Below are 23,154 nucleotides of genomic sequence, written 5' to 3' on the forward strand. Positions count from 1 at the left end.
AGGCGCTGCCGCCGGGGCCATGCAGCAGGCGCCGCAGCCGTACGAGTTCTTCAGCGAAGAGAACAGTCCGAAATGGCGGGGACTGTTAGTCTCGGCCCTGCGGAAGGTCAGTGCGGGTGCCCGGGCGGCCGCAGGGGGACGAGGGAGGTGCAGGGGCGGCCCGGGCGGCTGGCGGGAGGGGCGCCCGTCCCGCGCCCCCTCGGAGCTTCTGACAGGGAACTGCACGTCCTTCCAGGGCTCGGGTCCCGCGGGCCGAGTTGTTTCTTTCTCACTGGCGACGTGGGGCTCATAATTGCCTGTTGCATCCAAAAGGACGTTTTCTCAAGTTTTTGTTTGTTTGTTTGTTTTGCCTGGCCCCGGAAGGAGGGTTTTGTTATGATCATAAAACTGGATTTCATGTTGCAGTCATTTCGTCAGGCAACTTCCGCCGTTGACCAATTTGTTGTCCTCAGGCTGGATTCCGGCAAGAGAAAGTCCCGCTGGTATTTAGACAGTTTCTAAAACAAAAGCACATTTCCAGGCCGGGTAATTACTTTTAATTAAGTTCTTTGGGGGTGTTCCCCTAGGCAATTTGCTTGTGAAGGGTGTCCACTTACTTAAGAGGTAGTACTTTTTCGTAACGTGAATGTGTTTCACGTGTGTGAAACGTCAGTGAGCCATACTGTTCCATTTAGAATTTTTGAGGTAACTTTAAAGAGCCTCCTCACTTCCTGCAAAAGGTGTCCTACCTGTTTGCAAGAGAGTTCCCCTATAAAATTTGATCTGTTTCTTCACTGAGTGCAATTTGGGACCAAAAAAAAGGTGTAGCTCATAAAAATCGATCTTTTAAATTTGGGTTCATTGCTGGGTACATTTCTCCTTGTAGATGGTGTCAGTCTTCGTCTGTGAATTTAGGTAATCGTACTGTCATTTTTATAATAAATCGTTTTCTAAGGTCAAGACACATTTAAAGATCATAAGTGAGTGCAGGATAAGATATGCTTGCTGAATATGGGCTTTCCTTGCCATTGATGCAAATTTAGTCTCTCTGCCTTTTGTGCAAAATAACCGATAATTTTATAATAAAGAAAAAACAGTTTAAAAGACTGCACTTGGAAACTAAATCTTTATACATTAAATTTCTGTGAAATGAAATAGTATATTTTAAAGGTAAAAACATTTCCTTATGTGCTCAATTTCAGATATTCCATTATTTTCATAATTCTTGCAAGGAAAAATTGCCTTCTTGGGTCAAGTCATGTCTTTTTAAAGAACTTGGAAGAAGCGATGATGCTGGACAGTTATCATTTCCCTGGTATACTAGGTGTTCAAGTACTAAATTGACCTTACTTGCTTGGGCAGCCTGATTCTGTTATAAGGAGAGGGAAAGAAATGTAAAGTGCGCTGAGTGGTGACAATGAACTCTGGCTTGAATTAAAAGCAAAGAATGAAATGCTTAGGTAGTAATCGACCATTCAGGCACTCAGAAGTGTGAGTACACTTATCAGGTAGGCCTGTATTGTTGGCAGTGTGATGCGTGTATCTACCTATTAGTATCTTCTGGTAGCAAATAGTATTCGAGTGTATGTTGCATAACTTATTCATTAGGTAGCTTCGACCTCAGTAATCATTCATGCACAGATAGAGATTTATTTCTTCAGGTTAGGTTGAAAACAAAGCCAGGACTAGCATGCAATTCTAGTCCATTGCATTAGACTAATTTTGCATTTATATGTTATGCTTGTTTTCCTGGAACTCAGGTGCTTTATAGATCTGTATGGTCTTATTCCACAGTTATTGTTTATTCTTTGCTTGTTGAATGAATACATTTAAGAAAACTTGGTCTTTCAAGGTGAATTCAAAAAGCAATTTCTATTTATTAGTTTACTATTATATAATTGAAGTATATTCCCACAGAATATATTTTTTATATTTTTGGAAAATGTTAGGTGTTAGTAATCTGGATTATGTCTAGTTTTGTGGTATTTGTGGTATCATATGTAGGTTTATAGTACCTGCTAAGAGTTGTAGCTATTAAGGAGCTCAAGGTCACTCTTTCTTTGCAGGATAAATTCTGGTATGTACCTGCCACCCAAGTCTTTACACATTGAGAATTCCTGTCATTTCTGGGGAGGCTCTGTTTTCACATTCAAAGCTTCTAGAACTTGGCTTTCTTCCTCCAGCCGACCAGATAGTTACGAAGACTACTACCATTAGTAGAAGCAGCAGTAGATGAATAGGATTTTATTCCTCCAGTTGGTGTTGCTATGGAACATGTGGTATACGCTAGCTTCATTTGTTGAACACATTTTAGATACTTGGCACCATGGTGGATCTCAAGTATATTTAGATGAATGAAAATAAAGGCCTTGCTCTAAATGTGTTTACCATCTAGATTGAAATTCTTAACTTTGAAGTTTTGGTTTATTTATGCGAGAGCAATTATGAACTCAGAGTTCTGTAAGGAGTATTTATAAGTGTATATGTGAAAGAAGCAGTGTAGTATCATGGTGGAACCTCCAAAACTGTTAAAATATAATTTTCAGAAAGGTAAAATTGACACTCACCAAATATAAATGAACATATGTCTGATTTTGATTCAGCTTATTAATGAGAGAACTCATAAGATGTTAAAACCACTTCATATGAAAATTTGAGGAGGTAGGTATTTATGGGCAATTTAATAAAGGAATATTAAGGTAAAATTGTTGGATTAGATACAAAATTAGTTAATATCCTACAGAAACATAAGTGGTAAGTTTTGAGTTATCTTTTCCTCTGATTAGAATTTGTGTCTGTACCAGACAAAAAATCTCTAAATTAATCTTATAGATTTGTAAAATAACCCAGTCAGTAGAGAGCAATCAAAGGTTCAAGCACAGCACTGGGGCCTAGAAGAAAAGTATAGTGTGCTTTGAGGAAATAAAATTGATGTCACTGACATGAGAAAGTCAAGGAAGTAACATTGTGCTGTATTTGAGTGCTTCCTATGTGCCAGGCACTGTTCTTGATACTGAGGTTGTAGCAAGGCCCCTTCTCTCATAAAGCTTCCATTCTAAATGGCTGAGGCAGAGAGGCCAGGGGGAGACAGAAAATAAAGTAAATAATTATCTGAAAGATCAGTAGTAATTAACAAAACAAAAGAAGGGGGAGAAAGGATTTCTGGCGAAGAGAAAGGTAGGAACATGACTTGTTTTAAAGAAGGAAGACTAAGTCAAAAGGAGGAGATGAGGCAAGTTGGGAGACTCTGGGTAGCCCAGGTTAAGGAAGTCCTATAAGATTATTTATGTAACAAAGTAATTAGATTAAATTGTTCAAAATTGCTTTTTGAAAAGATCAACCAAAAGCTAGAAACTAATAGGAGATCTTATGGTTTTGTGATATGAGGCCTCTTGGATTTCCTAAAGCCACTGACTGTAACAGTAGAACTCCAAGGAGTCATTTGGAATTATTCCAAACTAATAATGACCAAACTGACCCAAGGGGTTCAGCTAGAACTGGATGAGCATTAGAAATGCATTTTAACTTGCTGCATTTAGCTCCCTGTCAGCCATGATTTAGTAGTCGTCTTCTATTTTCAGTTTAATTTTTGTATGGTATCTTTGGAGCAATACTATCCCATTAGAGTATATTATGCTGAGTATGCAAAGCATTACCTGTGTTACCATTTGACATAAATCAAGTATATGTCCTTTATATTAACCATGGCCTCTCTTTCAAAGGAACAATAGTTTGATTATATCCTCTGTTAGCCTGCATATTTGAATCAGGAAGGAATTTTAATGGAACTAATGGATTTAGCATTATCTGATATAGTCACGTTAAAAATTAACAAGCTAAAATTATTTTTTTTTACATAAGAACATATGACGGTTAAGTAGAAAGATTTTGAAATGTAAAAAGTGTTCTACACTTTACATTTTAATGTGTAGAGATGAAGCAACACAAAACAACATCAGGATCTAGATGTGAGCACTGTATTGTCTTCCAATTAAACTTTTTAGTACCCAGTTTTCTTATTAAATCACTTCGTAAAGCTAAATACTACTTCTTACATAGCCCTTTGTAATTCTTTCTTAATTGACCTGTTAGCAGCATTTGAAATCCTTGAAATCCTTTCCTCACTTGGTTTCCAGGACACCAAACTCTGCTGGTTTTCTCTCTCTGGCTATTCCTTCTAGGTCTTCTCCTTGTTGATTCCTCCTCATCTCCTCTGACTACATCATCCTGACTTCCCAAGAGCTTAGTTTTTGGACTTCTATTTCTAATTATAGTCTGTTTCTTGGAGATCCCACCCAGCATCATTGCCCTTCATAGCACTTGTATCCGATGATTTCCAATTTATATGTCTGGCTCAGACCTCTTCTGAGCTTGGGTATTCAACTTCTTTCTTGATATGTCTATGTAGATGTAGGATAGGCATCTCAACCAATACTGAACTACTTCTCCCCCGCCGCCCAAATTTGCTCCTTTTGTAGTATTTCCCATATCACTAAATGGCTACTCCATCATTCTAGTTGCTCTAAACAAAAATCTTGAGTTATTCTTGAATCCTGTCTTTCATAACCTGTATCAAATCTGTCAGAAAATCCTATGCTCTATGTCACATATAGCTATATTCAGTCACTATTTCTTACTCTTCCACTTCTACCACCTAGGAGCAAGTCATCATCCATCTCCTAAAGTATTAAAATAGCCTCTTAACTGGTCTCCTTTCTTCCACCCTTCTCTCATTCAGTCTTAACACAATAGAGATAAGTGAGATTATGTAATTCCTTTGTTCAAAACTCTCTCCTTGCTTCTCAGAATAAAAGTTAAAGTCCTCTCAGTGGCCTGCTAGGTTCTCTACAGTCTGGTGCTGTCTCCCTCCTCCTCTTACCTCGATGATCTCATTTATTACTATCTTTTTTTTTTTTTTTTTTTTTTTTGCTCTACTCCTACCCTACACTGACTTCCTTGTACCTATAACACACAGACATGTTCTAGTCTCAGGGATTTTGTGCTTGCTATTTCTACTGCCTAGAACAACCTTCCTGCAGATAAAACATTAGTGGCTCTTTTATCTCCTTTAAGTCTTTTGGGCAAGCATCGTCTTCTAGAAAAGAGACCTTATCTTGCAGCCTGTCTAAAACTGCTACATCCCCTGCTTCCTGGACATTCCTATGTAGATGTTCACAACATGATCCAATCCAAGCTTATTATCATTTTACAGAAACCTACATTTCCAGTGTAAGTGATATGCTCAGTTCTCAAGTTAGAAATCTTCATCTTTCCCTTCCTTCTCATACCAGACTCACAACTAATCAACACTGAGTCTTGATGCTTTCTCCTAAAATGAGTTTTCTACCTTTTTTTCAAACTTTGTATTCCCAAAATAATTTTGAAAAATTCACAGATGTTTATGTCGACATTAAAAATTTTCACTTTTAATAAAGTTGAAATAGTTGCAGAGGATATAATTTTATATGTGTCTTAAATACTGGTGTTTTAAAATAAAACAGTTCCATCAGTCTTTTAAATGTATTCAGTGAAATCTAAATACCATTACAATTTGATACCATTCATCCTTTTAAAGTATATATGATTGTTTTTTTAACAGTTGGAAATTTTACATTTTTCTTTTTTCTCTGTGAACTTTTTGTTCCATTTCCCTTACATAATTATATTCTGATATAATATTTTTATGTTTAAAAGTTTTTGATCGAACCCTCCTTTATATTTGTACTTTGCAACAACAAAAAAGTCTATTGAATATTTAAAAGTTTCCCCAATGATCATGAAGCTTTAAAATATTTCTTTTGGGTTGAATTATTAGTAGGACAAAGTTCCTCAAAAGAACACAAATGTCATGAAATATAATCATAAAGCTTTATTGAAAATGCATTAATTAGTAACATCTATGTATCTGTTTGCATTATGTTTAAATTGGTTCATGCATCATGGGTAAATATTATTGCTAGATCGAGACAGGGTCTTGCTATAGTGAATCAGGCAGGGTTCAGCATCAGTTTTATTTCTATTTTCCATTTCTGTAAATGGAAGCCCTGAGAACCCTTGTTAACATAAATAGAAGAAAAATTAAAGCAATCAAATTCATTTTTAAAACTTCCTTTGGATTACATACCAAAATTCATATTGTGATCTTTCAAAAAATTTATTGATCTATCAGCCAGTTTCTGTAAATTGGAAGTCCAGACACAACCCAGCTGGGTTCTCTGTATAGGTTCTCACAAGGCTGAAATCAAGGTTTTCACTGGGGCTGCAATCTCATCCGAGGCTTGGAGTCCTCTTCCAAGCCTGTGTTGTAATTGGCAGAATTCACTTCCTTGCAGTTAGTTGCATGTCTGAGGCCCTCAGCTCCTAGAGGCTGCCTCCATTCCTTGCCACATGACCCTCCCTATAACCAACCGCCAGTTTGCTTCTTCAAGGCCAACAGGAATGCATCTGCTGCAGTTTCTTGTCTCACACTTCTAGACCCTTTTTAGAGTCACCTGATTGAGGTCACTCACTCAAGATAATCTCCTTTTTGATTAACTCAAATTCATCTGGTTAGAGACTTTATTCACTTTTGCCATTTATGATAAACTGATCATAAGAGTAATATCCCATTATATTCACAGATGCTGCCCTCACTCAAAGGGGAGAGATGTATACCAGAGGATGGGAATCTTGGGGGCCACCTTAGAATTCTGCCTATCACAATCATTCATTTTATGGAAGATATTGACCTAATTAATTGATAGGATCTGTTTTAATTGTCAAGCCAACCAGCCTTATATTTATCTTCTTTCTGACAAAGTCTGGCCTAATTTTTCAATTCAGATGAATATGTTACTTCATTTGCTAGCCATCTCACTTCTGAATTCTAATTATAAAATAGAAAGATAAGGTATGAAAACTTGCTTTTCATATTTTCACCTGAATGACATAAGGTAATGTTGCCTTTCGTATATCTTAAAGGTGCTTTCTTTTTCTTTGTTCTCATGAGCTTTTCCCCCTCTGTAGGATGCATTTTTTGACAGTAGGCTGGGGGATGGAAGAAGCAAGATACTTAAATGAAAAATATTTGCAATTGTCTCTTTGTTTAGTGTTCTGGAATGAATGAATGAATGAATGAATTTTACTGCACTGCAGGGCAACACACTAGAGTGAGATTCAGGATAAATAGGAGATATGCTTTTCTTCAGTAAAGTGGAAGGAGGGTAGTTGTGAAAGAGAGATGGGAAAGGAGAACCTGCATTACTCCTTGAGTGCAGGCACCTTGTTAGGCAAATCTGTAAGAGAGTACATGTGGTAGTTTGGTAGTATGCTGAAGGATGTGCGTGTTTTGCTCAAGGAGTCTTAAACTTTGACTGAATAAAACATGTTTAGTGATCTTTTCCCAGTTCACAGGGGGAAAAACCCTCAGTATTTATTTATTTTTTTCAGTTTTATTTTTTCCTCATAAACTTTTCTTAAGTTCGTGGTCCCTGCTAGTGAGTAGTGGAACATTGTAAAAACATGAACAAAAGATACGGAGGTTTTACACAGAAAACAGCTTATGGTACGTTTTGTTTTCTCTTACAAACATGTGGCTATAGTTTTAAATTTTATAGTCATTTATGCTAACATTATCCCTGCTTACTGTGATGAAATATAAGTATCTTAATATTTCATGTTCTTCTAAAAGCACTGTGACTTCCAAATGCCCTGCCACTGGAGGGAGTTGAGAACCATTGATTTAGCCTGTACTTTCTTGGCTTTACAGGGGCTAATGACCTGCCTGTATGGGAATGTACTTACAGGTCATATGTTATTTCATTGCAATCGAGACATTTTAATGACAGATATTTTAGCTTCAGCTACTAGTCTTTTCAACATGTTTTGATTATTTTATGGTAAGCCCTCACCTAATATTAAGCTAAATAGAATGAGATTCCTGGCCCGTACTTACCTACATTTGAAATAAACCAGCATTAAAAACCTGTCAAGCATGCAACTACTTAAGAGCACTGACTCTGAGAAGTGAATTTTATTTTTGACCAGAAGTCCCTTTTCATTTTTCAATTACAGTTGACACACAATATTATATTAATTTCAGGTGTACAACATCTATATAACTTACAAAGTGATGATGTGGGTAAGTCTAGTACCCATCTGACACCATACATAGTTATTGCAATATTGTTGACTATATTCCCTATGCTGTACTTTACATCCCCGTGACTGTTTTTATAACTGGCAATTTGTACATCTTAATCTCTTCCCCTTTTTCGCTTATTCCCCAACCACCTTCCTATCTGAATGTTCTCTGGAGAATTGAATGTTAATAGATAGTGGGAACAATGGAATGTAGAGTGGGAATCTCCTCATTTATAATGTTATGTGGGATAACTAAGTTTCCAGGTGCATATGCACTGAAATAAAAATGAATGTTATGGAGTTCTTCATTTCTCCCAATCTCCAGATTTCAACCAGGCCAAGAAATCTGTTTGCTACCATGAATCTGTGTATTTAGCAAGTATTTATTGAGCGCTTTCTTTATGCAAGGCATGGTAAGTACTAGGTTACCTGTGTGTCAGGAATATAGGAGTGGGGGAATAGGAAGAAACCAAAAACAAGAGTTGGTTCCTGACCTTAATGAGTGTATAGTAATCAACTATGGTTTCAATTCTTGATTATGTACACTGATCACAAAAATGCTACCTTAGAATATTATATTTTTAACAACTTTATTGGGAGTATAATTGGCATACAATAAACTGCACATATTTAAAGTATACAGTTTGATAAGTTTTTATGGATGTATGCATCAGCGAAACCATCGCAATAAAGATATAAGTATATCCTTCAAGCTTATAAGTTTTTTCTTGATTCTGTAATTCTCCCTCCTTTCTTTCCCCACTCTTTATCGCCAAGCCATCTGTTTTCTATCACGATAGATTGCATTTTCTAGAGTTTTATGGTCATGGAATCATATAGTGTATACTCTGTTTTTGTCTTTCACTCAGCATAATTATTTTGAAATTCATTCATGTTGTTCAGTATATCAGCAGTTCATTACTTTTTATTGTTTAGTAGTATTACATTGTGTAGATATACCACTGTTTGTTTATCCATACACCTGTTGATGTACATTTGATTTTCAGATCTCAGCTATTACAAATAAAGCTACTGTAAACATTCGTGTACATGTCTTGGATGGCCATATATTTCCTTTTCTCTTGGATAATTACCAGAGTGGCTGGCTCAGGTAGTAGCTATATGTTTAGCTCTTTAAGTAACTGTCAAACTATTTTCCATTCTAACTGTTGTATGATTTTACATTCCCACCAGCAATGTATGAGACATTCCAGTTATTCCTGCCAACACTCGGTGTATAATTTAATTTTAGCTATACTAATAGGTGTGCACTGGTATCTTCTTGTGGTTTTAATTTGCATTTCCCTGATGATTAATAATGTTGAGCATCTTTCATGTTCTTATTTGCTATCCATATATTTGGTGAAGTGTTAAGATCTTTTGCCTATTTTTGTTGAGTTTGTTATCTTATTGTTGAATTTGGAGAGTTTTTTTATGTCTGACTACAAATCCTTTATCAGCTATATGCTCTACAAGGATGTCCTTCTAGTCTATATCTTGTCTTTTTATTTTCTTAATATTGTTTTTTTGGAGAGCAAAAGTTTAAAGTTTTTATGAAGTCCAGTTTATTTGCTTTTATGGAGATTGTGCCTTTAATGTCATAGCTAAGAATTCTTTAGTTAACCCAGGGTTACAGAATTTTTCTCCTATTTTTTTCTTCTAGACGTTTTATAGTTCCAAGTTTTACATTTAGATCTATGATCTATTTGAATTTTTATGTATGGTGAGAATATAATGTATGTTATGTTTGGTTTATTTGCATATGGATATCTAGTTCTGCCACCATTTGTTAAAAAGGCTATTCTTTCTCCTTTGTTAAAGGGCTTTGCACCTTTATCTAAAATCATTTGTCTGTCTGTGTGTGGTTTTATTTCCAGATTTTCTGTTCTGTTCCATTGATCTTTCTACCTATCTTTACATTCGTACCACACCGTACTTTATAAAAAAGATCTTGAAATCAGGTAGTTTGAGCTGTCCAACTTTGTTCTTTTTCAGAGTTGTTTCGCCTAGTCTAGAACCTTTGTTTTTCAATAAGAATTTAAAAATCTGCATATCAGTTTCTACAAAAGCTACTGGAATTTTGATTGGGATCGTGTTGCATTTGGATCATTTGAGAGGAATTGACATCCTAACAATATTGAGTCTTCCAGCCTATAACATATATCGTTACATTTATTAGGTCTTTTAAAATTTCTATCAGCAATATTTTGTAGTGGTTATCATATATCTTTAGAATGGAATTTGTTATTTTTTCCTTTTTTTTTTTTTTGTTCTTTAGATTGCTTTGACTAATCTAGGTTCTTTGTCTTTCTCTACAAATTTTGGAATCAGCCTGTCAATTTTCACCTTTTTTTTTTTTTAAATTGAACTTTTACTCATAACAAACTTCTTGTGTTTTTAATATTTGCATCCTTGCAGAAATCTTGGCAATGGAATGAAGAATTTGGCATAATAAATGTCAGTCACACTGTGTAGCCAAAAAGATTTATTTCTATATCGTATCAGAAACTCAAATGTTAGTTGATTGAACAAATACACTAGTAGGAATTTTTTTTGATTATGACTATGGAGAACTGAAAAAAATTAGGAAATAACATTCTGAAGTTGGTCAAATTTAGTGTTTATTGGGGTAAAATTAATTTAAAATGTAATGCTTTTTATATGTGTCTATGCCTGGATGTATAGTATTATAACTATTCTCTTTACAGTGTATGTCTAAGGAAATACCCTCTGGCAATTTGAAAATATGATGTAACAAATACAGGTCTGACTTGTTATTCTAGTGTTAACGACTGAAAATTATTTTAATTGCACTTTTTCTGATTAGTCTTTAAGAAAAGTATGATAGGTGAGTTTGTTCTGGTGTGGTAATTTTATGTTTACTGTCTCTTAGGGTGCTGACATAATAAATACTTTCGAAGTGCAAAGTATATTTGGTTGTGTTTCATTGTCATCTTGATGTCCTTAGTATTTATGGGTGGGATTTTAACATTATGTATTTTTTTTTATGACATTTCATGTTTGCAATTACTTTAATAAGTTTGGCATAAAAAAACTGATGCTCAATGTTGAAGTTGCTTGGCCAGTTATTTACTGAAATCATAATTACAGGAAAAAAATCCATCCCACTTATATATTATCTAATTTTCATGCACATTTTCATAGAGTAGGGCCCTTTGCTTTTATGGAAGGATATTATAAGGAACAACCTTATAAACTCTACTGCTAAATTTCCAATATAAATGTTTATTTATAGGAAAGTTTTATTATATTGTTTGTGTAGTATTCTATGTACTTATTAATTCAAGCTTACTTTCTACCAGTTGTTTAAATACCCTCTCAAGAATTATAGATTCATCAGAAACTCTATCACTTTCATCTTGAGACATTTTCTCCCAGAGCTTTTGATCTGCTCCAATTTGAACTGGTGACCGTGATACCTGTTATACAGCTCTCATAATTTCACTTTTTCCTGGGTGTTCCTTTGGCTTTTCTTCTGTATTTGTTGCTTCATTTCTCTTAACCCATATTTTTCTCTTTCTTCATTTATACTCTTGTTTCAGTGTGATATAGACTGTAGAAGCTTGATGAGAAAGGGTATGTGGGGGATAACATTTCTGACCTTATTTTGTCTAATAAGTATGTCTTCACTGTGACATTAGATCAGAATTTTATTAGATCTCATTCTAGGTTGGAAATCATTGCCTTCTAGCTTCTAGTGTTGCTGTTGAAGTCTGGAGCTAGTCTAGTGTCTAATTTTTTGTATATGACCCAGTTCCTCCCTTTACCCTAAGCATGTAGAATATTCTTTTTGTTTCCAGTATTCTGCTATTTTAATTTCATTCATTGCGCTAGGACTAGGAGAGCTCTTTTGACTTAACTTGTTAGTAATAGCACCCTTCGATTTTCTTTTTGCTAGATGATTCTCTAACTTTTAAAAATCTTATCTATGGTGACGAGTAACACAATCAGAAAATGCATAAAACATAAATATATAATTTAACCATCATCTAGGTTAGAAATAGCACATTGTCAGCAATTTTCTCAGCACTTTTCTCAGTGGAACTCTTCAGCAGGTAACCACTTTTATGGTAATCACTGCTTTGCTTTTCTTTATAGTTTTACCATCTAAGCATGTGTCCCTAAACACTACATTTTAATTTTTCTCATCTTGAACTTTGTGAATGGAATCGCATTGTATCTATTCTTTTTATCTGGCTTCTTTCTGTCAACATTATTTTGAAGATATGTCCACATTTTATAAGCTATAGTTATTTTTGTGTGAGGTATGCCATTGTACAAATATGCTATGATTTCTTTTCTTCTACTCTATAGATATTTGAGTTTCTTTCTAGTTTGGGGTTATTACTAATAATGTTACTTATAAGCCTTCTTATACCTGTCTTCTGGTAAAGGTATATACCTATTTTTTTAGAGCAGTGTTTTTCTATAGAAATACACTCTAAGCCACATTTGTAATTTAGAATTTTCTCATAGGCACATTAAAAAGTAAGAAGAAATAGATGAAATTGATTTTAATAATATATTTTATTAACCCAATAAATCAGCATGTAATCAATTTAAAAAATTATTGAGATACTTGACATTTTTTTAATACTAGATCTTTGACATCTGGTATGTATTTTACTATTACAGCCCATTCAGTTTAGTGAAGTTTTATTCCAGGTGCTCAATAGCCATATGTGATTAGTGTCTATTACATTGGACTGTATAGCTCTAAAGGAAATATCTATATATTCAGTAATGGAATTGCTGGGTCATAGGATATGCATAGAATGTACTTTAGTAAATAATGGCAAAGTTTTCTAAAGCGGTTGAGCCATTTTGCATTCCAGTGGTAATGTGTGAGAGTTCCCACTGTTCCACATAATCACCAGTACTTGGTATTATCAGACTTATTAATTTTGTTGTCTGTTGAGTGGGTAATTGTTTCATTGTGGTTTAACTTGCATTTCTCTGATTACTGAAGAACTAGAACACCTTTTCATGTTTATTGGCCACTTGAATTTCTAATTTGGTGATGTGCTAGTTTAGTGTTTTTGCCCAATTTTTAAGTAGAGATTTTATCATTTTTTTTTCCTGTTGATGTTTTAGGAGTTCTTTAAAATTCTAGATATGAGTCCTTTTGTTTTATGTGTTACATAGATCTCCAACTCTATAACTTGCCTTTTCCTTAAAGTTGTCTTTTGATAAGCATAAGTTTAAAATTTTAATGTAGTTAAGTTTATCAGCCCTTTCCTTTATGGATAGTAATTTTTGTATTTAAGAAATCTGTTCTTATCTTGAAGTCATGAAGATATTGTTTTATATGATCAAAACTTTTTAGGTCAATTTAATAGGTGTAAAATTCAACTACAGAAAAAATAAATTCAACTAGAATTAATTTTTTGTTTAAAGTGTGGATAGGAGTTGAGTTTCATTCTTCTCCATATGAGTATCCAGTTCATTATTCATTCACTTCCCCTGCCTGCTCATAACACTTCCCGTTCCCCCACCCCATTCTCCACAGTGCCACCTTTTAATCTGTGGATTTATTTCTGTATTAGCTCTTCTTTTCCATTCATCTGTTTGTCTGTCAGTATACCAGTATCACATTCTTAATTACTGTAGCTTTGTAAATCCCAATAATAATTTATAAATCCCAATTTATAAATTTCAATAACAATTGGAAGAAGTATTTATACTTGTTTAAGAGTATGTGACTGATTTTCTTAACCTTTTGCATTTCCATATAGGTTTTGAAATTATCTTGTCAATTTCAGTAGAACAACCTCTTTGGTTTTGATTGTGATTTTATTAACTCCATGGATCAGTTTGAGAATCAATATACTTATAATATTAAGTCTGATAATTCATGAACATGCTATTATATTTCATTTACTTAGGTCTTAATTTTTCTCAGAGTCTATAGTTTTCTCCCTACGCATCTTGTACTTTGTAAGATTTATTTCAAGATACATGACATATTTTTTATTCTGTTGTAAATGATATTTTTACATTTTATTTTCTAACTTTGTTGCTATTATACAGAATAAAATTTTTATGAATTCAAAAAGTTTATCTGTATAATATTTTGATTTTCCTTCATGGATATATCAGTCTGGGGTCTCCAGAGAAACAAAAACACACACACACACTTACACACACTCACACACTCATACTCGTAGAGGTGGAGAAATCCCAGATTTCTGCAGTCAGTAAGCTGGAGACCTAGAAGAGCTATGATTATAGTTCTGGTCCAAGTCCTAGTCCAAAGGTAGGAGAAAAAGACAGGCAGAGAGAAAGAATTCTTTCTTAGTCAGCCTTTTATTCTCTTTAGACCTTCAATGGATTGAGGTCCACCTGCATTGGGGAGAGCAATCTATTTTACTGTCTACCAATTCAAATCTCATCCAAAAACAGCCTCACACACTGAGAAATAATGTTTAACCATATATCTAGGCACCCTGTGGCCCAGAAGTTGACACATGAAATTAACTATCACAATGAGGAATCAAATCATGTACAAATTTGTTTTTTCTTTTCTAATTCTTATAATTTTATTTCTTTTTCTTGCTGTACTGCACTAGCTAGGACCTCGACTACAATGTGGAATAGAAATGATAAAATCATCCTTGCCATTTTCCTGATCTCAGAAGGAAAGTTTTCAGTGTTTCGCCATTAACTATGATGTTTATTGTAGCATTTTTGTCGATATACTTTATCAAATTAAGGAAGTCAATTAAGAGATTTTATTATGAATGAATGTTGAAATTTTAGATGCCTTTTAAAAACATCTATTGAGATGATCACGTTATTTTTCTCATTTAATCTGTCAGCATGTGAATTAGTTTGCTTGATTTTCCAACATTAAACCAACTTTACATTCCTGGGTTAAACCCAACTTAGTCATGTTGTATAATTTATAATGGCCTTTAATTTCCATCTTTCTTTTTGAGTTTTTATCAAGGCTAGCCTCAAAATAAATTGGGATGTCTGTCTTGTTATTTTTCTGTTTTCTGGAGAAGTTTGCTTAAGATTGTTGCATTTCTTCCTTATGTGTTTGATGAGTTTGTCAGTGAAGCCATCTAGGCCCATATCATGAACTATAAAAGCAAGTCTTAACAAATTTCAAAAAATGGAAATCATAGAATGTATGTTTTCTGATCACAATGTGATTATTCTAGAAATCAATAAAAATGATAACTTTAAAAATCCCACATATTTAGAAATTAAGAAAAAATTCTAAAGGTCAAAGAAAAAACTGCAGTGGAAATTAGAAGCTATTTGAAATGGGTGATTACAAAAATATTCCCTGTCAAAATCTGTGGGTGTTTACAAAAATAGTTCTTAGAGAAAATATACATATTACAGAAGAAGAGAGATTGAGAAATAATAACCAGGTATACCTCTCATGAAATTAGAAAAAAGAACTAAGTAAAAAAGAGAAGAAAAAATGAACATGAAGCCAATATAAATGAAATATACAACAAACATAAAATAGGATCAACAAAGCCAAAATTGGTTCTTGAAGAGATTAATAAAATTGATAAACCTTTGAGAGACTTATCAAGAAAAAGAATATTAGTTACAAATAACTAATATTGGTAATGAAAGAAGGGACATCACTAAAGATCTTATGGCTTTACAAAATACAAGAGGCTATAGTTAATTTAGGCTGAATATTGAGAATTTAGACGAAGTGGTCAACTTCATGCTGTTTTCTTTGTGGGAGAGTTTTTAATTACTGAATCAGTTTTTCAGAGTAACTATAAGACTATTTAAATTTTCCATTACTTTTTTTGTCAGTGGCACTTATATCCTTCCAATACAATGGCATGAAAAGTTGTAATAGTATGTGCTTCTCTCAGTCATTCTTTAAGCAAATATTTACATGGCACTTGTTGTATGGTAGGTACTATTGTTTACAGTATCATTCCTCATTTCCAGTTTTACTGGATTATTTTTTCAGGGGGGACATATTATTAGGTCCTGACTTTAAAGAATTTAACAGCAAAAAGGCTTCACAGCTACATGGTGATAATCAAGAGCATATAAAAGATAGCCGACTAGCATCTACTTCGTAGAGCAGCTCTATAATTTGTAGTTTGGTTATTCAGAGATACCTCTATTGCTGGGATGCATGACCTAGTATTCATAGACTTTTAGCAGATATATTAGTTAACTTCTGGGTATATGTCATTCCTCTGAAATTATATAGACTATTTTATGTGTATGTGCTTTTTTGGTGGCGAGGAGAGAGGCCGATAGGTTTTCATAGGATCCAGAAAAGTTTAAGGACCACAGCTCTGCGAGTTAAAAAAAAGTTTACAGAGACCGACAAATACAGGGGCTTTTTTTTTTTTTCATTTTCTGTGTTTTACGTATGTATTTGAGTAACTGTTCAGAAGAATATTATTATATATAAGATTCTCTGATTTTTGTTCAGTAAATACTATTTTGCCTGTACGTTTACTGAAAACTTTATTTTTAAAGGTTCAGGAGCAAGTACATCCCAGTCTCTCAGCTAATGAAGAATCTCTGTATTATATTGAAGAGCTAATTTTTCAGCTGCTTAATAAATTATGCATGGCCCAACCAAGGACTGTTCAAGATGTGGAGGTAAAAACTATTTTATTATTTCAAAAAGTTACTGCAACACTATGTAACTTAGTTTTCGAATCTAAATATATATCATTCTAAATTGTTATAGAAACTAAAACCATTGAAATCATATGTGAAATATACAGTAAATTCATTTTCGACAAAGATCAAGGCAGTTCAATGGGGAAAGGAAAGTTTTTCAACAACAACAAAAAAATGCTAGAACTGGATAAATTTATGGGGCATAAAACCTTAAACCTATCTCACAAAAATTAATTCAAGGTGGATTGTGGTCTTAAACATAAAAGCTGAAACTATAAAGTTTCTAGAAGAAAATACAGGAGAATATCTTTTTAACCTGGGGTTAAGCAATTTTTTTTTTTTTTTTACGAGGACTCAAATACAGTAAGTATTAAAGAATAATATCAATGAAGGAAACAAAAGATGTAAGTCTGAGACTAGGAGAAAGTGTTTGTAATATGTTTCTCTACAAAGGGTTTATATCCAGAATATATTAAAAAAAACCTACAAATCAGTAATAAAAAGACACGCTGCTTACAGAAATGGGCAAAAGCTTTGAACAGAGACTTGATAAAAGAAGATCTGTTATGGCCAATAAATACATGAAAAGGTACTTAAGCTCGTAAGTCATCAGAGAAATAGAAATTAAAACCACAGTGAGATACCATTTCACACCCACTCAAAGGGGTAAAATTAAAGACAGATAACATGGCATGTTGATGAGATGTAGAGTAGTTAGAACTCTTTACATTAGTTATGGGAGTGTAAAATTGTATAACCTCTTTGGAAAATTGTTTGGCAGTGTCTTATAAAGTTAAATATATATCTAGCCTGTGACCCAGCAATTTTACTCCTAGGTATTTAACCCTAGAGAAATGAAAATAAATGTTTACAAAAAGGCTTATACATAAATATCCAAACAGTTTTATTCATAATAGCCAAAAATTGAAACAACTCAAATTTTCATCAGCAAGAAGATGGGTAAACAAATTGTGGTAGATTCATAAAATGAAATACTACTCAGTAATAAAATAAAAGAACTATTGATATGTGCAGTAACATAGCTACAATGCACAGACATTATAGAGAGCAGGAAAAAACCAGACCCCAGAGGGTATATATTGTATGATACTAAAATTAATGGTGATAGAAATCAGAATGGTGAGTGGCTGGCTGCCTACCTATGATGGATGGAGACCGAGATAATAGAAATGCTCTATATTTTGATTAGGGTGATGGTTACACGTGAATGTTTTTCCAAACTCATTTAATTGTACATTTTAGATCTGTACATTTTACTGCAGATAAATATTACCTCAGTAAAGGACTAGTATAAATCTTAAGGGTTTTGACTCACTGATTACTATATATATGGTAATCAATATGTGTGTGATATACCTCTAAAAGGTCATGAATGATGTAGTGCTAAAATATTTGTTTTGGCATGGTTATGTGGGAATATTTTTAGATTTTTAGAAATATCTGTCAGTATAGCTTTCAGAAATTACTTTTGCACTCTGCTGTTTATATCACCTTTCTTTTGAAGATTGTTTCTATCATACAACAACTTCCAGTGTGAAAAAAATCTTAACTTGGAGTAATTGAGCTATTAAGATTTTCAGGGGCTCTGGAATTAAAGCATTTGTTTCTCTATTTTCTGCTGTAAGAATTGGACATTAAATAAATATAATAAAAACATTTTTTAATAGCTAAGTATGCTAAAAGCTGAGATTATAATTAAAAAAATAGGAAATTCTGCTGAATTGGGGTTTGATTCCATTATCATTACTTCTCATTATTGATACCAATCACTGGTTAAATTTAAGATAAGATGAACAGTAATAGTAACCTAAAAGGCTTGGATTTTTTTTTTTTTTTGCCAAGAGTTGTATTTCCTTAGGCCATTCTAAGCTCTACCACCCACTTGATCCTCTAAGGGATACATGATATCTTTTAAAAACTTTTCTATATTTGAAGCTCTAAGATTAGCAAAAGGGAAAGTGACTGCAAAATAATTGTTAGTAATGAGTTAATCACCTCTGCTGGGTAAACAATTTAAACCCTGTTACCGATAGAGTTATTTCGTGCTAGCTTTAATCTTTCCTATTATTTTTCTTTTTTCAGTTCCATTTTAATTATACTTACACTTAAAGCTTTCTGTTTAAAATTTCACCTTTTTTCTTTACCCATGGGAATTATGTAGAAAAATCTTGACAGTCCTGTCAATCTTTTTTTTTTTTTTTTTACTTATTACAGAAATCAAAACATTAGGTTACTGTTATTCACTAGCATTAAGAAGGTGATAAAGTTTAATTTCGTATGAATTTTCTATTTATGAGCACTTCTATTAACAATACTACTGCTATGATTTGAACAGGAACGAGTTCAAAAAACCTTTCCTCATCCAATTGATAAATGGGCTATTGCTGATGCACAGTCTGCCATAGAGAAACGAAAACGAAGAAATCCTCTCTTGCTGCCTGTGGACAAAATCCATCCTTCACTGAAGGTAATTAAAAAAAAATTGGGAAAGTTATTTATAACAAACAATACTTTATATTATATTGGTGCATATGTATAGTATTTGTATATAGCATGTTCTATGTCACTGTATATGTGTACTTGCATGTGTGTATATACTTATGTGTATATTTCTTAATATGAATACAAAATAAAACTAAATGTATTTTGATAAAATCAGATTGCCTTTCAAGTAGTAGTAAAAGTTAATGATACTAATGCATCTTTGTGGCATCTTTTGATGACTACTATCCTTTACTGATTTTCATCCTTTTCTTGATTAAGAAAAGACATAATGTCAAAAGTTACCGTGAGTACAGAACTGTTTTTAAATTGATCTGTATTTATCACAGATTTTTTTTTATATATTGGAAAGTAGACTAGGGAATATTATTTAGTCTATAGAAAATACTTGGTGTACGTGGATTCAAATACACGTTGGTAGCAATTTCAAGTTCTCCCGCCCCCCCCACCATGCACACATCCTCTGAATAGAAACCATTATAATTTGGGGATATTGGTTAAAGCAGGGTATTTGAAGATAGCTAATAATTCTCAAATGAGTTTTGGATAATGTATCAATTTAAGGGGTTTTCATTGAGGTCCAGCCCAAGATTTCTATATTAGAATTAACTCTCTCTTCTTATCTGATACTAAAGGCAGATTTTTTTAGATTAGATGTCTCTTTTTTTAAAAAACCTTTGATACTGGGACTAACATCTCATTTTATATCCTGTAGTACCTGAGTTTAGACATTCAGTTTATTGAAAGTTCTTCATAAGTAAGAATGTTAAATGGAATTTTTAAGTGTTTAACTGGTACTTATATTTTTTTAGAACTATTTTTTTTTTCCACAGGAAGTTTTAGGGTACAAAGTGGACTACCATGTGTCTTTATATATTGTGGCTGTACTAGAGTATATCTCAGCTGATATTTTGAAATTGGCTGGTAATTATGTTTTTAATATTCGACATTATGAAATATCTCAGCAGGACATTAAAGTGTCAATGTGTGCAGATAAGGTAAGTGTTAAAAGGTATTTAAACTTAACTTGAATAATAGTGACTGTATGTCACGTCTCTCTCTCTCTCTTTTTTACACATGATTATATTAGTAATTTTTTTAATTCCAGGATTTGGAAGACAGAAAAATGTTGGCTTTACAGATTATAATATTTCTAGGGTTTTTTTTCCCCAGCATATGACAGGATGGAAATCTTTTTTTTCCATCAAGAATCTTTACGTACAGGAAAAAACATCCAAAGCCTCAAACCAGTTTAAGAAAAGTAGTCTGAATTTTATATTTTTAGAAAGAGAATATATCCAAAGTATTTAGATAGTTTTAAATGTAAGAAATAATTTTGAAAAATGTATTTGTTTTCATAGAATAGTGGGAAACAGGTAGAGAGAAAGTCTTTGCCATGCTAAAGTTATTTCCTTTTGATAATTTTTTGTTACACTTATCTTCCTTTGTGGCTATAGTTTACTGACGAAGAAATTGAGTCTTTATTTTTTCTCTTCTTCCCTTTCTACTTTTCCTTTTTTTCCCCTTCCTTTTTAAATTAACATTTTTGAGTACCTGTTATGGGCCTGTCACTGTCCTGAGCATTGAAGATAGAACAGTGAACAAGTCAGCAATCCCAGTGTTAGAGGAATTTCTTTTAGTTGGAAGTAAAAATATTGTAAACAAATAATTGCAGCACAATGTAATTTAAAACTATTAAATAAGTCAGAGGTGTAGTGGAGAAAGTGGTCAGCTCTAGTGTAAGGGATATGAGGAACACTTCACAAAGAAGATGCCTAAACTAGACCTCTGAGGGCGAATGACCCCCGCCCAGGACATGGCACATGTCAGTGATTCTCTTCTTTGACTGCACATCAGAATTACCATAAGGCTTTTAAAGACTACTGATGCCTGTGTCTTACCCCACAGATTCTGATTTACTTAGCCTGGATTAGGCCTCCAACCAAGCCTCAGTATTTTCAAAGTTTTTTGAAAGCATCCCAGGTGATTCTGATGAGCAGATATAATTGTGAGCCACTGTGCTATGCTATAGTCTCAGAAATGGTTTTCACTTAAATTTCATAGTAGAAATTTCTTTTTATTTCTATTTTGACTTCAAAGATTATGATTACATGTTTTTTCCTACTTTGTTTTTCTCTGACTTTTAGTAAAATTGCCTATGCCCAGAACCACTTGAGAGTAAGTTGCCAACATAGTTTAGTATCCTACAAACAAAAACATTCTCTGTATAACCACAGTGTATATATTTTGACAGTCAAAATCCAGGAAATTTACGCTGATATACTATACCATCAAATCTCACCCCATTTAGGTTTTGACAGTTGTCCCAATGATGTCCTTTATAACAAAATGATCCAGTCCAGAATTGTGCATTGCATTTAGTTGTCATAACTCTTTCTTTCTTCAGTCTGAAACAGTTTTTCATTCTTCCCTTAACTTTTACAACCTTTATACTTTAAAGTATTACATCAATTATTGTTTAAAATACCCTTTACTTTAGTTTTTTTCCTGATGTTGTCTCTTGATTAGATTCAGATTATTGATCTGTGGCAGGAATATTATAGGCAAGATGCTTTGTTCTTTTCATCGCATTTTCTCACGTAGCACACAATTTCAGTATGTTCCCATTAGTGGTGATGTTTACTTTGGTCACTTGATTAAGGGGTTGCCTGCCTGCCAGGCTTCCCTACTTCGAAATATTCTTTTTCCCTTTTTTAATTACAAATAAATATTTTGTGGAATATTTTAAGACTGTAAATATTTTGTTCCTCATCACAGTTTAAATTTATTCATTTGTTTATTTTAATATAGACTTGTAGATTTTAATATTCATTGGGCTGTAATCAGTTACTTCATCATTTAGTTTGATACCTAGATTGTCCCAGAGTTGACCAATGAGAGCTCCTTCAAGTTTGCATCTCTGTCCCTGTCATTCTTTGAACACTCTATTTTGACAAAAGATATACTAGGCTCAACTTGTTCTTTACCTGCTGCTCAAGCCTGGAATTAGTTGTTTTCTAAAACATCCTGGATCCTTTTAGTGGAGAATAGTATTTAGAAACCAAGATCTAGGCGCTAGATGAACTTATTGTTATTTGAGTGTCACTGCTCTGGTGCCTTAGAGACTGGAATTAGAGTTAACAGAATTTGAGGGCTGATTTGATATAGAAGTTGGAGAAGTGGTAAGTCTAGGGGAATGACAAGTTTTCTAGTTATGATGGCCAAGTAGGTGATGTTGTTGTTAGTGATTTTGAGGTGGAGCATGCATGTATAGGTTTGGTCAGACAGGGAGATAAAACTAGCAAGCCTTTCATAACACTTATCTAGTGTCCAGAGAGCTTCTGAGGCTAGAGATAAACATTTAAGGAGTCATTATCATTTAGATAGTAATTGGAAATCATCTAAGATGAGTTCACTTAGGAGAAAGCATAGCAGATGTTTCAGACTGGTGGCTTGCTAGAATAGGGTCTCCAGGTTTGTTTCTTAAAACTTTGAATTATTTACCATCTATATTTACAGATCTTAAAATTTCACATAAAAATCTAGATCCCATACTCAGAATCAAAATCCTGACACAAAATAGCTGACATTGAACAGTGCCCTTCTTCTTCAGGTGCACATACTTTCCAGTTTGCCACAATTCCCACTGCTTCTTAATATCACAATGTTATCTCCCTGACCCTTGTAGCCTTTAAATTCAGGACTTCTGATATTGTGTGACCAAAGTAGTACCCAAAATGGAATCCTGCAGTTGTGGTAGAGAAGGTAGGTGGTTGAGGAGGCCCCACTGACAGAACGATGTATCAGAAGCCAAGAGAAGAGAGTTTTAAGAAGAATGATCAGCTGTGTCAACAACTGCAGAAAACAAGAAGATACTTAGGAAGG

General features: G+C 33.6%; 1 protein-coding gene across 1 annotated transcript in view; it reads left to right on the forward strand.

The window, feature by feature from the left end:
• Positions 1-6: 6 nt before the first annotated feature.
• SOS2 (SOS Ras/Rho guanine nucleotide exchange factor 2) overlaps positions 7-23,154 on the forward strand; it is a 73,381-nt gene continuing 50,233 nt past the window's right edge. The window contains exons 1-4 of the mRNA XM_011385723.2: positions 7-106; positions 16,597-16,722; positions 19,103-19,234; positions 20,103-20,267. Of these exons, the coding sequence (XP_011384025.1) occupies positions 20-106; positions 16,597-16,722; positions 19,103-19,234; positions 20,103-20,267 (510 nt within the window). The 5' untranslated portion in view covers positions 7-19. The remainder of the gene's footprint in view (positions 107-16,596; positions 16,723-19,102; positions 19,235-20,102; positions 20,268-23,154) is intronic.

The sequence above is a fragment of the Pteropus vampyrus genome, unplaced genomic scaffold (assembly GCF_000151845.1).
Source record: "Pteropus vampyrus isolate Shadow unplaced genomic scaffold, Pvam_2.0 Scaffold15, whole genome shotgun sequence".
Taxonomy (NCBI): Eukaryota; Metazoa; Chordata; class Mammalia; order Chiroptera; family Pteropodidae; genus Pteropus; species Pteropus vampyrus.